At 38.7% G+C, this 17415-nt stretch overlaps 1 protein-coding gene across 3 annotated transcripts; it reads right to left on the minus strand.

Moving 5' to 3' along the window:
- Positions 1–149: 149 nt before the first annotated feature.
- Positions 150–15858, minus strand: LOC135469961 (EF-hand calcium-binding domain-containing protein 12-like). 3 transcript variants are annotated; one of them, XM_064748627.1, is made up of 7 exons: positions 15743–15858; positions 13457–14346; positions 6913–7075; positions 5382–5830; positions 4348–4555; positions 3382–3691; positions 150–2285 (listed from the first exon to the last, which is right to left on the minus strand). In XM_064748627.1, the coding sequence occupies exons 2-7, from the start codon at positions 14252–14254 to the stop codon at positions 2009–2011; spliced, it is 2205 nt and encodes a 734-aa protein (XP_064604697.1). In that variant the 5' UTR covers positions 14255–14346; positions 15743–15858; the 3' UTR covers positions 150–2008. The 3 variants fall into 3 exon arrangements, with proteins under 3 accessions (XP_064604697.1, XP_064604695.1, XP_064604696.1); XM_064748625.1 differs by having other exon boundaries at positions 4348–4558; positions 15743–15857; XM_064748626.1 differs by lacking the exon at positions 15743–15858 and adding an exon at positions 15528–15727 and having other exon boundaries at positions 4348–4558.
- Positions 15859–17415: the final 1557 nt, after the last annotated feature.

The following is a 17415-nucleotide window of genomic DNA, read 5'->3' on the forward strand; positions in this document are numbered from 1 at the left end:
AGATAGCTATTTTCCTTATACATACTATATAAATAGAAACGAGTTTGTGTCCGGGCTACAACTTTGTTGTCCGCATAAAGTTTACATATGTGGAGGACACTTGTTCACTTGCGTGTTTCTCATGGTAACCACACATTTATCATCAACACCCATGAAGATCCCCCTCAGGGGTTATACTCACCACCATACTGCTGGTATTCTTTTTTTAAAAATGCATTTGTTGGGGCGTATGTTGTGTCCACCTGATCTCTTGATAATTTATTTCATTGTTATTTAAATGCTGTACTTCAGAATTTTTCCCCGCAACAATCTCGGTGATTTTCATTTGTGGAGGAAACTATAGTGCCTGGAGTAAACCACCAACCCTTGGCAAGTTACTGTTCAACTTTAGCACATGTGACACACCGATATGCTCCCCATATCAGTAGAAGATCTTCAACACAGACAACCAGCCACATTATGTCGGCCGTTTTTATCCCCACAAACAAGCAGAATGGGAAAATCTACTAATTCCCTATCCTACCCTGGCTGTCAAACAACTTTTTTCACTAGAATACATCCTGCTTCTCATAAATTAATAACTCCCACTTAATGATAAATGAGTGAGTGTTAATAAATTCAAAGTCAACTTCTAAGAAATTCCTATTCTTTCCCTAATTTGATAACCTGTTCAACCCATTCTGTCATTTTGATTTATGCCATTCTCATGTATATATCTAATCTTAATAAGTTAGTTGATAGCCACTAGAATTTATGTCCTGCAGAAATAAACCACAATGACTTTGGTGGAATGATTATAGATAACAAATAGTCCATGACATACTATAAATCTTTTTCAACCACTAAAGCACTTTTAATCAGTAGAATTTATGCTTACAGTATCACGAACATGATGCTAACATGATTCATTTGTGTCAGTAAAGAATGATTGCTTGGGGTTTAATGTCACACTTAAAAATTTTTCAGTCATGTGACAATGAGTCATCAGTAGGTGTGTGTATATATGCTGTGTCTTCCAGACTTTTGGTACTACAACTTACATTGTGTGAGTTGAGTATCGTTCTACCCTCCAAACAAATCTCAAAATGTCTTTCATGAGTGCCAGACTTGAACATTCGGGCTTTTTTGGGTTTACATTATTCGTATGAAAATTAAATAAGATAAAAAAACTTTTACAATGGTCAGCAGTCAAACACTATATTATATCATTTCACACAACATAAAAGATGATACTGTAATGCAGCATTCATATCTTAACAAGTTAATAGCATACACCAGAGGAGATAAGACTGATATGACTACAAGGTCTGACATCTGAAAAAATGTCAGTCTTATCATTTTTATATAATACCGGTGGGGCAAAGTATCACAATGTATACATGTCCTTGTATAAAACATTAAACTTCAATCTTCTGCATAGAAAAAAAAGATAAGTAACAATCCATGCTAAAAAGGCACTAATAAGGGCAGCAGTATAAATTCTGTGGTTCAAGGTTGACAGGATTGGATTAACTTTGAGGTATAACATAAAATATCAATGCAATAAGACCATAAAATATGAGTTATTATCACACACTTCAACACTCGGCTTTAAGACTTTTTTTATATACTGTTCTATGTACCCTTGGGTTCTGTTCATGATTACATATCCTCAGATACCTGACCTTCATGACAACAGAATAAATTTAAACTTGTCAATTTCAAATTGTTATAAATCACTATTGACAATATATATATATATACATGTAATACATTCCCACAGTTGCAAGGTCATGTAAAGTTGATCTTAAAAGTCCCCACTTATTAACTTTGGATATAAATACATGTATAGCAACTTCATTAAAGTGAAATCAACAAGTAGAAATATACACATACACTTTGGCATACTACATGCATGTACACAAAATCAATATAAATTGCTCATCATCATCCAAAGTTCTGGCATTGAAATGGATCTATTTACAATTCCACATCCAGCAGAGAGAGGTGCTTCCTGCGTATACACATTTTACAGTACAAGAGGTTTTCTGATGTATGGGTCAATGTCTCCATACTTAACACAACCCTGACTGTCCAGAGGATAAGAATTCAAATCATTGTTGTAACCGTAGTTGGATTTCTGTCCCTGCTTGACATTTTGAAAAAGCACAGAAGACCCTATTCTTCCTTGGTGGGAGGTGTCATATGGAGGCATGCATAGGTGGAGCCTGTCCAAGAGAAACCCAGGCCAAAACGCATTATAGTTCACAGGACCATGGATCCTTTTGTACTTCGCTGACAGGTGCCTAAAACATACATGTATACATAATAAAAAAATCTTCTTTCTGAAATTAATTATCTGATTAAAATGATGTATATTTTGTTAAAATCAATTGACCTCACAGCCATGTTAGGGACTATTTGGGGGAAATTATTATGGATATTATCTAGCATCTAGTTATGTAGCATTAACCACCTGAATATGTAAGCATGAGTCCCCCTTCCATTCCCCAACATTTCTAACAATGAAAGAAAGCTATGAAAACCTTAATGGATACATGAAATGCTTTGGTGTAATTTCTTAATATGTAGATTATGATGTGTGATAACATATAACAGAAGACACAAATTTTTCACCTTTCCCTTTGAGAGTATAAAAATGGCTTCACAGTACAGTTTTCTAATTAAGTACCTTGCAGCAGTGACGTCAACAATAATCCCAGTCTAAAAAAAAATTGGGGGGGAGGGGAGGTGCGGCGACAGGATTGGGTATGGCCGAATGGGTGTGGAGAACTGACTGAAGGGGGGGTGTCATGTGGAGGTGCCGCTAAGCATGTTCACCAAATTCCAAGCAAAATCAACAATGACGTACTTTACGAAAAAAATTGAACTTGACGGAAAATATGCTTAATATAGAGAGGTAATTAACAGGTGAAAAAATGCCACCAAACTGAAAATATTTTAACAAAAATTAATGGGCATAATTTCCTTCATTGGCACAGAAACATAATCTTTGTTACAAAGTTCCTGTATACAGTCGATGTATACAGTGTACATGACCCAATCGCAATGCGGTACCGTACTTGTAAAACTCTTTTCTGCCCTTACCAAAGCCATTTAAACCTACATACTCTTTAGTTCCGTCCCGCAGTACCACACACTTTGGCTTACGAAACATTTATGGAGTACACATAAGCCCTGGAAGAGTTGCACTAAAATGGTGCGTTTCGACTACAGTTTAGACGTTTTTGTGCACCTGTCAACCCCTTCAGTTAATGAATAAATCGTTGGTATTACAAGTTCAGTTTGAGAAGAAAAACACATGTAGGTTTATACATGCACACGAACTTTAACTTCTCGTGTTTGGCCCTGAGTTTCCTTTTTTCGCCAACAGATACTGACCTTGTGAGTTCTTCATATTGCTCAAAACTCAGCCAAGTGTCGCTTGCTGGTCTAATAAAAGCTCTTCCAGTTGACAAGTTAACTCTTTTGCCCCTGGATGCAATCCATTTCTGTTTAGGAAGCCCAATCTTCCCATCAGATGTTCTGGTTTTTTTGGCTTTTTTTTCTTTATTTGTCATCTTTTCTTCTGGAGGGTCTTCTGAATTTTTGGGTGGGTTTGCAAATGTTGATGGAAGTAGTCTCTGGCAAGGTCTCCTTTTTATTTCTCTTAGAATGACATTGTGTGGTTTATCAGGGGGATGCAATAGTACTGCAAAACATGAACAAAGGTAAGATATATGTATAAGCCATGTGTTAAACACTTCCATACCTTGTGTCCTGAATACCTGTGCTTAAATTCTTGGGTAGCAGTCCTCAAAGACTTAAATAACACATTTTATTGGTGTTAGCAAGCTGTATATAGGCAGTAAACAATACTTCTTAAAATTCCTTTTTTTTTAAATTTTTTAAATATTTTTCTTCTCATTTTTTTTATCTGAGAGAACAGGTTTTTTCCTCAGTTCCAGGTCTAAAATTATTATTATCCAATAATATCTTGGACTTTGCCACATAAAGGAAGTAACCACTGTAGTAAACAAAAATGTAAAACATGCAGTTTTAACTACTTGTAAATTAATGAGTATTTCTATATTTTCTTCTATGGAAGTTAAACAAGAATCGTTTTCTTAAGATTTCCAGAAAATATCAGAAAATAATTCTTGTGTGACTCAAAATTAAGCAAACCTTGTTGTTTTCATTCCAAAAAAAATATAATTTTTTAGAGGGAAGAAAAAAAAAAAAAGAAAATCCCCCCAAATATTTTCTTTACTTTGCTCAATTATGTATGCAGATGGAATCCAAAGGTTTATGTATTGTCATTAAAACTTAATGACTAGGTAAATTGTAACCTCAACTATAGTCATATACCTTTATCCAGAAGCTCCTTGGTGAGATTTACCCCTCTCTCTTGACAAAGGGCCCTAACTGCATAGTACTCCCTGAGTTTTTCCTGTCGGAAGCGGTTCATCAATTCCCCTGAGTCACCATCTAGTTGGGAAAACATGCTGTGATTGTCAATAGCTTTGTCACCGATTTTGATCACACTTGGATACCTGATGTCTCTGTCAGATTTTGCCTGCTTGAGAATAAATGATACAAGCATGAGAATATTCCACGTGGAAAATGGGTCAATGTCACGCCAATGTAATATAATTTATAATAGTCTCACATATTCCGCACATAACCACAAAACAGTAAGTTTGGGATAATTAATGCATTAATGCTGTGTAATCAAGAACTGATTTATACAAAATTGGCATATTTCATGACTATTACCCTAATTCTTCAACCATTTCACATACAAAAGAAAACTTTCAGAGCACATTGGTGGGATTTGCCATTTTCAGGGCTTCACAAAAATTAAAATTTTATCAATCTACACAGAATAATACCTTCAAAAAATGCCCGAATACACACCATGCAAACATGCGAAAAGGTTGAAGACTTACACTAGTATCAATTACTATTCTGTCCATAAACTTGAGTTCAACATGTTTTATTACATGAGTGTAATAGGAGACCTGCAGAAGTATGAAGTGGGCACATATTATATTATTTTAGTAATTGAGCATCTGCAACACATCCTCACACAGAGCAAATTACAGATGAGCAAATGTCGGTGCTATAATGTTAACTGAGAATCAGCCTTTAATGTTTATCAGAGGGAAGAAAGAAAACCATGTCGAGGTATTATCCACTGATAATATAAGCGTAAATATGAATTTTGATTCTTGCTACCTGAAATAATTTCATAAAAGATTTTATATGTGCTCAATTCTATGAAGTACAGAGATTTTGCAATTCACAGATGCTACCAATTATAACTATTGTACATATCCTCCCACCCTCAACCATCACTCAAAAACAGTCCTTAGATATAGTAAAACACTAGCTAATGGTACCTTTCTTCCTTTGGCTGAGGCTGTCAGGATGGACCGGGTCACCTTGATGTGGTCTACCATGGCTTCATCTGACCCTAGGACAAACTGCTCAGGTCGCAGGTCTGGCTCTGGTAAAGCCAGCTGGGTGGGTGTGCTAGCACAAGAATTCGAACTTGATTTCCCTGCTGATTTTGGTTTTTCAGTTGTGCTCACACTTGAGGGCACCTCTTGAACCTTGGACAGAGTAGTTTTATCGAAAGGTGTAACTATGTGCTCACGTGGGCTAAATTCAGGAGTAGTAACTCTCGAAGATTCATGCTGGGGGCTGCCATAAGTCTTACACATATCTGCTGGACTGTTCTTGGCCTCAAAATGAAATAATGCTGGAGAAGATTTTCCTGAGCGAAGGTTTTGTTTTCTGCCCTGTCGACTTCCAAATGATGGTGTTCTGCTCAAACTTGACAAAGTTACTACAAAAGAATGTGTAAATTACAAATCCTGAGTCGTGAGAACTATTGAAATTGTGCAAGTACAGAGAGCATTGTTTAATCTGACACATCTTTAATAAAATATGTATCCTTATTTCAACTGTCATAGGCCTTGCACCATGGTTTCATGTCCAACAAACATTGGAGTCTTCAACCCCAAGTGCTATTTCCATACTGTAGTCAAATGATCAGTGTTGCCATAGTACTTTTTGACATGTTACATTACATTTTATTTTTAGTTGAAGATACCTAACTAAGATGTGGGTCAACCTGTTGAATTTTTTGCAACTGTCTTGGGTATGATTGGTCGAACAGGTGTACTGGAATGACAGGTTGGGTAGGTCTATTCATATTCCATAAACTCATAGCTAGCTACACGTACATGTAGCTAAAGCTGTCCTATATAAGCTTTCATTAATGAGTAGATATGTAATATGAAAAGTACTGGTACTTTCAAGCTTGACCAATCAGTAAATGATGAAATCATTCATTTCTCAATCTAGATAACAGAAAAGAACATGTTTAAATAAGTAGGCATTATCTAAGGCCATTCTGTGTTTTTTTCAAGTTTTTTTTGTGCATTCTTAAGGTGAATAAAATACAATGAGATTCTGCAATGAGACGCTATAGTTGGATTACAGTGAACAAGCTGCAGCAGAGTGATGTCACTGATTCTTTCTACCTGCAAAACATGCTCTGACTGACTGCTACATCTATTTAATGTGAAAACGTAACAGAGTCTGTTGAGCATCAAAAATGAACGTGACTACACACTTCCTGATCAATTTGGCCCAATAATTCCACCATAAAACCTCAATGTTTTTTTTTAAATTTTTTCACCGAAAAAATAAAAAAAAACTATGAAAACCATATTTGGAATGTACATGAAATGGCCTTCATATTATGTGCATATCTATGATAAAGGTGTTGTTCTCCCTTAAAATAAACCTACAAACTGCATAATTCATTGCTCAAATTAGCTATAATTTCTGCCATCCACTGCAGTCGTGTTTTTTTACTGTCAAAAATAGTGGATACTTTCCTTTTAGCACATATATGCTTACAATCTAAGTGCTGGTCCATATCTTTTCTCTTGTTTTCCCTACGTTCACGTCGGAATCGGTCCATGCCCTTTGACAGCTCTCTGTAATCCAACTCATCACTGCAGTCTGTGTCCAGGGCCAAAACTAAATCTTCTGCCAACTCCTCTGTCAACGGCACCTTGTGCTACAACAAAAATAGGTAACTGCAAGGTGTTGTATGACATTAAACCATTACCACAGGGTGTTCTTGACACTTTAAGATGACAAAAGCCACTCAAAAGCAACCTGGAGAAAGAATTAGAAGTGGTGTACATGTATGTGTGACGGGAATGTGGAGTAAATGTATATGTGATTGGGATGTGGAGTACATATATGTGTGACTGGAATGTGGAGTACATGTATGTGTGACGGGAATGTGGAGTAAATGTGTATGTGATTGGGATGTGGAGCACATGTATGTGTGACTGGAATGTGGAGTACATGGATGTGTGACTGGGATGTGGAGTTTATGTATATGTGACTGGAATGTGGAGTACATGGATGTGTGACTGGGATGTAGAGTACATACATGTCTGACTGAAATGTGGAGTACATGGATGTGTGACTGGCATGTGGAGTACATGGATGTGTGACAGGGATGTGGAGTAAATGTATGTGTGATTGGGATGCAGATTACATGTATGTGTGACTGGCATGTGGCATACATGTATATGTGACTGGAATGTGGAGTACATGGATGTGTGACTGGGATGTAGAGTGCATATGTGTGTGACTGGGATGTGGAGTACATGTATGTTTGACTGGGATGTGGAGTACATATGTATGTGACTGGAATGTGGAGTGCATGTATGTTTGACTGGGATGTGGAGTACATGTATGTGTGACTAGAATGTGGAGTACATGTATTTGTGATTGGGATGTGGAGTACATATATGTGTGACTGGAATGTGGAGTACATGTATGTGTGATTGGGATGCACATTACATGTATGTGTGATTGGGATGCACATTACATGTATGTGTGACTGGCATGTGGAGTACATGTATATGTGACTGGAATGTGGAGTACATGTATGTGTGACTGGGATTTGGAGTAATTGTATGTGTGACTGGGATGTGGAGTACATGTATGTTTGACTGGGATGTGGAGTACATATGTGTGTGATTGGGATGTGGAGTACATGCATGTGTGACTGGGATGTGGAGTAATTGTATGTGTGACTGGAATGTAGAGTACATGTTTGTGTGAATGGGATGTGGAATACATGTATGTTTGACTAGGATGTGGCATACATGGATGTGTGACTGGGATGTGGAGTGCATGTATGTGTGACTGGGATGTGGAGTACATGTATGTGTGACTGGAATGTGGAGTACAGGGATGTGGAGTACATGTATGTGTGACTGGAATGTGGAGTACATGTATGTGTGTTTGGGATGCACATTACATGTATGTGTGACTGGCATGTGGAGTACATGTATGTGTGACTGGGATTTGGAGTACATATATGTGTGACTGGAATGTGGAGTACATGTATGTGTGACGGGAATGTGGAGTAAATGTATATGTGATTGGGATGTGGAGTACATGTATGTGTGACTGGAATGTGGAGTACATGTATGTGTGACGGGAATGTGGAGTAAATGTATATGTGATTGGGATGTGGAGCACATGTATGTGTGACTGGAATGTGGAGTACATGGATGTGTGACTGGGATGTGGAGTTTATGTATATGTGACTGGAATGTGGAGTACATGGATGTGTGACTGGGATGTAGAGTACATATATGTCTGACTGAAATGTGGAGTACATGGATGTGTGACTGGCATGTGGAGTACATGGATGTGTGACAGGGATGTGGAGTAAATGTATGTGTGATTGGGATGCAGATTACATGTATGTGTGACTGGCATGTGGCATACATGTATATGTGACTGGAATGTGGAGTACATGGATGTGTGACTGGGATGTAGAGTGCATATGTGTGTGACTGGGATGTGGAGTACATGTATGTTTGACTGGGATGTGGAGTACATATGTATGTGACTGGAATGTGGAGTGCATGTATGTTTGACTGGGATGTGGAGTACATGTATGTGTGACTAGAATGTGGAGTACATGTATTTGTGATTGGGATGTGGAGTACATATATGTGTGACTGGAATGTGGAGTACATGTATGTGTGATTGGGATGCACATTACATGTATGTGTGATTGGGATGCACATTACATGTATGTGTGACTGGCATGTGGAGTACATGTATATGTGACTGGAATGTGGAGTACATGTATGTGTGACTGGGATTTGGAGTAATTGTATGTGTGACTGGGATGTGGAGTACATGTATGTTTGACTGGGATGTGGAGTATATATGTGTGTGATTGGGATGTGGAGTACATGCATGTGTGACTGGGATGTGGAGTAATTGTATGTGTGACTGGAATGTGGAGTACATGTTTGTGTGAATGGGATGTGGAATACATGTATGTTTGACTAGGATGTGGCATACATGGATGTGTGACTGGGATGTGGAGTGCATGTATGTGTGACTGGGATGTGGAGTACATGTATGTGTGACTGGAATGTGGAGTACAGGGATGTGGAGTACATGTATTTGTGATTGGGATGTGGAGTACATATATGTGTGACTGGAATGTGGAGTACATGTATGTGTGTTTGGGATGCACATTACATGTATGTGTGACTGGCATGTGGAGTACATGTATGTGTGACTGGGATTTGGAGTACATATATGTGTGACTGGAATGTGGAGTACATGTATGTGTGATGGGAATGTGGAGTAAATGTATATGTGATTGGGATGTGGAGCACATGTATGTGTGACTGGAATGTGGAGTACATGGATGTGTGACTGGGATGTGGAGTTTATGTATATGTGACTGGAATGTGGAGTACATGGATGTGTGACTGGGATGTAGAGTACATACATGTCTGACTGAAATGTGGAGTACATGGATGTGTGACTGGCATGTGGAGTACATGGATGTGTGACAGGGATGTGGAGTAAATGTATGTGTGATTGGGATGCAGATTACATGTATGTGTGACTGGCATGTGGCATACATGTATATGTGACTGGAATGTGGAGTACATGGATGTGTGACTGGGATGTAGAGTGCATATGTGAGTGACTGGGATGTGGAGTACATGTATGTTTGACTGGGATGTGGAGTACATATGTATGTGACTGGAATGTGGAGTGCATGTATGTTTGACTGGGATGTGGAGTACATGTATGTGTGACTAGAATGTGGAGTACATGTATTTGTGATTGGGATGTGGAGTACATATATGTGTGACTGGAATGTGGAGTACATGTATGTGTGATTGGGAGGCACATTACATGTATGTGTGATTGGGATGCACATTACATGTATGTGTGACTGGCATGTGGAGTACATGTATATGTGACTGGAATGTGGAGTACATGTATGTGTGACTGGGATTTGGAGTAATTGTATGTGTGACTGGGATGTGGAGTACATGTATGTTTGACTGGGATGTGGAGTACATATGTGTGTGATTGGGATGTGGAGTACATGCATGTGTGACTGGGATGTGGAGTAATTGTATGTGTGACTGGAATGTGGAGTACATGTTTGTGTGAATGGGATGTGGAATACATGTATGTTTGACTAGGATGTGGCATACATGGATGTGTGACTGGGATGTGGAGTGCATGTATGTGTGACTGGGATGTGGAGTACATGTATGTGTGACTGGAATGTGGAGTACAGGGATGTGGAGTACATGTATTTGTGATTGGGATGTGGAGTACATATATGTGTGACTGGAATGTGGAGTACATGTATGTGTGTTTGGGATGCACATTACATGTATGTGTGACTGGCATGTGAAGTACATGTATGTGTGACTGGGATTTGGAGTACATATATGTGTGACTGGGATGTGGAGTACATGTATGTTTGACTGGGATGTGGAGTACATGTGTGTGTGTGATTGGGATGCGGAGTACATGCATGTGTGACTGGGATGTGGAGTAATTGTATGTGTGACTGGAATGTGGAGTACATGTTTGTGGGAATGGGATGTGAAATACATGTATGTTTAACTAGGATGTGGCATAAATGGATGTGTGACTGGGATGTGGAGTACATGTATGAGTGACTGGGATGTGGAATACATGTATGTGTGACTGGGATGTTGGGTACATGTATGTGTGACTGGGGTGGGAAGTACATGTATGTTTGATTGGGATGTGGAATACATGTATGTTTGACTGGGATGTGGAATACATGTATGTTTGACTGGGATGTGGAATACACGTATGTTTGACTGGGATGTGAAATACATGTATGTTTGACTGGGATGTGGAATACATGTATGTTTGACTGGGATGTGGAATACTTGTATGTTTGATTGAGATGTGGAATACATGTATGTTTGACTGGGATGTGGAATACATGTATGTTTGACTGGGATGTGGAATACATGGATGTTTGATTGGGATGAGGAATACATGGATGTGTGACTGGGATGTTGGGTACATGTATGTGTGACTGGGATGGGAAGTACATGTTTGTGCGACTGGGATGTGGAATACATGTATGTTTGACTGGGATGTGGAATACATGTATGTTTGACTGGGATGTGGAATACATGTATGTTTGACGGGGATGTGGAATACATGTATGTTTGACTGGGATGTGGAATACATGTATGTTTGACGGGGATGTGGAATACATGTATGTTTGACTGGGATGAGGAATACATGGATGTGCAACTGGGATGTGGAGTACATGTATGTTTGACTGGGATGTGGAATACATGGATGTGTGACTGGGATGTGGAGTACATGTATGTTTGATTGGGATGTGGAATACATGTATGTTTGATTGGGATGTGGAATACATGTATGTTTGACTGGGATGTGGAATACATGTATGTTTGACTGGGATGTGGAATACATGGATGTTTGATTGGGATGAGGAATACATGGATGTGTGACTGGGATGTTGGGTACATGTATGTGTGACTGGGATGGGAAGTACATGTTTGTGCGACTGGGATGTGGAATACATGTATGTGTGACTGGGATGTGGAATACATGTATGTTTGACTGGGATGTGGAATACATGTATGTTTGACGGGGATGTGGAATACATGTATGTTTGACTGGGATGTGGAATACATGTATGTTTGACGGGGATGTGGAATACATGTATGTTCGACTGGGATGAGGAATACATGGATGTGCAACTGGGATGTGGAGTACATGTATGTTTGACTGGGATGTGGAATACATGGATGTGTGACTGGGATGTGGAGTACATGTATGTTTGACTGGGATGTGGAATACATGGATGTGTGACTGGGATGTGGAGTACATGTATGTTTGATTGGGATGAGGAATACATGTATGTGTGACTGGGATGTTGGGTACATGTATGTGTGACTGGGATGGGAAGTACATGTTTGTGCGACTGGGATGTGGAATACATGTATGTTTGACTGGGATGAGGAATACATGTATGTTTGACTGGGATGTGGAATACATGTATGTTTGACTGGGATGAGGAATACATGGATGTGCAACTGGGATGTGGAGTACATGTATGTTTGATTGGGATGTGGAATACATGTATGTGTGACTGGGATGTGGAGTACATGTATGTGTGACTGGGATGTGGGGTACATGTATGTTTGATTGGGATGAGGAATACATGGATGTGTGACTGAAATGTGGAGTACATGTATGTGTGACAGGATGTAGAGTAAATGTATGTGAGGTTGGGATGTGGAGTACATGTATGCGTGACTAAGATGTGGAGTACATGTATGTGTGACTAAGATGTGGAGTACATGTATGTGTGACTGATGTGGCATGCATGTATTTGTGACTGGTACATATTTGTGTGACTGGGATGTGGAGTGCATGGATGCGTGACTGGTACATGTTTGTGTGACTGGCATGTGGAGTACATGTATGTTTGACTGAGATGTGGAATACATGTATGTGTGAGTGGAATGTGGAGTATACCTATGTGTGACTGGAATACATGTATGTGTGATGTGGAGTACATGTATATGTGACTAGGATGTGGAGTACATGTATGTGTGATGTGGAGTACATGTATGTATGACTGGAATGTGGAGTACAGGGATGTGGAGTAAATGTATGTGTGATGTGGAGTACATGTATGTATGACTGGGATGTGGAGTACACAGATGTGTGAAAGGGATGTGGAATACATGTATGTGTGATGTGGAGTAGATGTATGTGTGACTGGGATGCGGAGTATATGGATGTGTGACTGAATCGTATGTGAAGTATCTGGGGTGGAAAGGAGTGATGGAACATGGCTATTTACTGTACCAGTTCAAACAAATACCCCAGCACATCAATGACAGGACAATTATTATAAATCATGGATCAAATATACATAAACTTAAATGTGCTGATGTCAGACCCAGTCACATACTATTACTCCCCATTTAATAATATCGCATGGAATGTACACATGTATACATTAACTATAAACACCAATATCTGAGTATTGAAAAATGAATGTAAATCTTACTATTTTCATGGCCTTCATAAATTCATCTCGTGATATAGTCCAGTTCTTATCCTTGTCAACAGCTGTAAATAAGTCAAGTAATCTGATTTTCTTTTCCTGCATGAAGTGCTCCAAAATCATGAGGGCTTTAGGGGAAGGAAGCTTCACTGTTGGAATAGCTTTTCCAGGATCTGGACTAAGATGTGATTCTGGGGTTTGTTTTGGTGATGGAAGAACAGGCTTGCTGTCTTCTATCATTTTTTGCATCAGGGCCTTTTCCTGAGGTGATTTATCAGGTTTGCGTTCCAGATATGCCTGAGTCAGACCCATATTGTTTAAATCTGAACGAAGCTGTTGACGCTCTTTTATCCATTTCTGGTGCTCCTCAATCGTATCTGTCTCTACCTGGGAATCAACTAACCACTGAGGAGTTTCTCGAGGAAAAGCAACATCCCCTTCTGCTGGTTTCATGTCTGTGCTCAAAATGGGTGGGTCGGGGTATAATACTTTGTTCATGTATTCTCCAGTGCGGTGTCTCATTGGAGTTTCCATTGAGGGAGCTATAAGAATTCGCCGTCTGCTATGTGGTGCACCAAAAAATTTCACAGCTGCTTTATAATGACGAACATGTGCCATATTCCTTTGGCGAAACCGTTTCATTCTCTTCTCCTCAGGTATGTGATCCAAGTTGAAAGGATCAAAGAGCCTTTGGAGCTCAAAGCTGATATCCTTACTATTCATATCTGGGTTTCTGAAGTCTCTTGGTAGTGGCATGATTGTACTGTAAAAACTGCTCTGAACTAAAAATGGTGCTACCATTCACCAAACTGGTGTTACATTCCTACATGTATTAGCCACATTGTCAAATGGTGCCACCATAGTTAATGGTGTCCTGGACTATGTTGATCGTGCTGGAATGAAAGTAAAACACATTAGAGCTCTCCTTCAAGTCACTTTTGGGGAAATCTTGTCTAACTCTTTTTAATGTATATATATATATATATATATATATATATATATATATATATATACACTATATATACTATATATATATATAGTCTGATTTTTCTGCCCTGAAAAATTAATTTTAAAATACAAGCATAATAATTTTTGTTTTAAAAGTACATGTACAATGGGAGAAAAACACCAGTTCATACACATACACTGTCCATACAATCTTTTGCAAAGAACAGGTGCTTTAATTAGCTGATTACATTTCCCTTTTTCCAGTTTAAACTAATTTGCGGTTCAGACTAGTTATCCACATTTTTATGTTCTAAATTAGTTGTGTGTCCAAATTCTTAGGTCCTCCTTTAAAATGCAATACCTTTCACTTAATCTGCTACAGTACATGTAGCTGCCCACTGAGTATGAAATATGATTACATTTGTAAATGTGATCAAATGATTTACCTTTTATCAGTAAAATACATCTACCATATGTAGCCCTTTTGTAATGGGATGGAGAAACTCAGGACTATAATGCAAGGATTGATAAGATGTATTAAACCGATTTATTTCATTGGCATTTTGATGCTTACACACGCGGTTGGATTTTTCCTCAGATGTGTTAAAGGGAACCAGAATGCATGAGGTTTTGATTCATGATTTATACATTCAGCTTCAGATTTACCTATCATTTCCTATGGTTGTTGCTTTGGTACCAAAATCACTTTTAACATTAGTGTCTTCCGCTTTTCAGACTTAATATTGCCATCTGAGCTGCCTCACTCAAAAGCCATGCCAATTACACATTTATATATTTTTTTCTTTTGACTGGCATGTTACACAGACTAACATATATTTTACTAAACAACAGTCACGTTTTGTCCTAAACAGGAAGGCCTACAGGAAATAACTTGTCCAACAGAAGTCCAACAGAACCTACTCTGACTTGCTAAACATCCCAACCTAAACTTCTACCTGTATCGGCAGGAGACAACGCATGTAGCCGCACCGATTAAAGAGTTGTCATCTACAATCAAATGAGTTACATTTCTTAAGATCAGATAACAAGATATGGAATACAACTTATATGTCTTCTCACGGCCTCAGGTTTACATTATTACAACTGCCGAAAACTGTTCACTTACATCCAATTTTCTAGCTGCCCTCATCCCGACTCCCTGTACAGATACATCATTGATAAACGTGACAAGAACAATTTAACCACAAATTGGAAGTGACCTTTATCGGAAAACTTCTCACGTGCGTTACTCAGTGACCAACTTTCGCTTCAGTTCTACAATCTTCTTTTTCTGACAATCAACAGATGTGTCATGCAGCAATTTCCGACAATCGAAATTACCTTTTCGCCTCGTCAGTATTAAAAGAAACGTTATGCACCACCAACTCCTATAGTGACTCTATCACATCTGAACCTACCGATACTGACATTTTACACGCCATTTTGTTGCTAGCATAAACAAATCCAAGGGAAGTAACCCGTACGTCTATATATGCCAGTCATCCGGTTTTCTCCGAATCAGTTATCATGAAGTGAATTTTTCGAGAAGAATGTGTTTCAAGATAGATTGTTCGCAGTGCGGGAAGCCTACATGGAAAGGTAAGCATACATTTGTAAAACATATGAGAGCAGATACTATGACATGTCAACGACTCTCGTGTACATTAGGTTACGGTTTACCTAGTTAACTTAGGCAGTATGTTTTAAGCATATTTGTAACGCTTGTTGTTGTTGTAAATGTTGAGCTTGGCTTATTTCGTGGGCCTTGCACTCATTGCCAATTTCACGTACCGTACACGACAAACCCTCTAACAATTTTACGTACACGGCAAACCTTCTTAGTTGCCAGTTTAAGGGTAAGATCGTATAGTAGCTTAACATAGACAGACGCACATTGCTTTGACGTTAGCTCTGGCAAAATTTTGTGCGGCCAACGCCGCCAAGGACAGCGGGACGACGTTAAAGGAGAAGAAAACTTAAATGTCAAACAAATACCTTTGAAAGGAGTATACATTTTCTCGCAGGTGCATGCCATAAAAAATTGTAATATGTACCTCAAGTTGATAAATTATGAATAATGTCCGCGCCAAAACACCAGTGGGCGACTCCATTTTGCCCAAGAACTAGTCCAGAAATCGTCTGTGTCGAGAGGAGAATTGCCGTCGGAAACCGCCAAAGTGCAGTTCATACATTTCAGGTAGAACTCTTTTTCCCAGTAGGTAGCGAACAGTACAGTTCGTTTTCCGCTTGACGATCGGGAAACCAGAATTTTGGATGTAGGTTCCCAGTTTACACACACACATGCTGGGAGTTTTAACGAGTCTCATTGGCCGAGAGCCATACACCCCCAGTATAAACTACAGGGTGTTAAAGATGGAGGACGCGATGGACTCAGCGATTTATGCCAGCTTTGCCGTTTTCAGGCTTTACGTGTATGGCGAAAAAAAATTGCAAAATTATGCAGCAGGCACCTCCAGATAGAAAAAAGTGTGCTCTTTTTAGCAGGTAGTGTCATAATTTTAAGTTTTCTTCTCCTTTAAAGACAGCCTGTTGATTTAGGGTATAAGAACAAGGCAAATTGATATAAAACCGCTTCCTGCGTGTGTAGATTGACTTAACCTGTCTATGCATAATTGATATGTTAAAATTGAACCATTATTTGCGAATACGGGTGATATCGTTTATTGCCTAACAATATAGGCTATGTTGTGGATATTTTGGATTACTGGTTCATTTTATCTGCATTTGTTTGTATTGAGAAATTGAGAACATATGCTTTGGTTCCAAAGGGTAAAGCACATTTTAATTCCAGCACCAAAAATATGTTCATACTAATGAATATATAAATCTCTCTTACTCTAAAATACACTATGATAACATATACATGTATTCAGTAGAAAAGATATTAATTTATTGACAGCTATGCATCAGAAATATTTTCACAAATAGCATATAAAATATAAAAGCACATTTTAATTCCAGCACCAAAAATATGTTCATACTAATGATTATAT

This window comes from Liolophura sinensis, chromosome 7, assembly GCF_032854445.1.
Source record: "Liolophura sinensis isolate JHLJ2023 chromosome 7, CUHK_Ljap_v2, whole genome shotgun sequence".
Taxonomy (NCBI): domain Eukaryota; kingdom Metazoa; phylum Mollusca; class Polyplacophora; order Chitonida; family Chitonidae; genus Liolophura; species Liolophura sinensis.

Excerpts from the sequence above, each read along its gene's own strand:
- LOC135469961 (XM_064748625.1), bottom strand. The coding sequence starts at position 14,254 with ATGGTAGCACCATTTTTAGTTCAGAGCAGTTTTTACAGTACAATCATG. Across the intron at positions 4,559-5,381 it reads CCTCAGCCAAAGGAAGAAAG|CAGGCAAAATCTGACAGAGA; the intron begins GTACCATTAGCT and ends TTTATTCTCAAG. Across the intron at positions 2,286-3,381 it reads CAATATGAAGAACTCACAAG|GCACCTGTCAGCGAAGTACA; the intron begins GTCAGTATCTGT and ends TGTATGTTTTAG.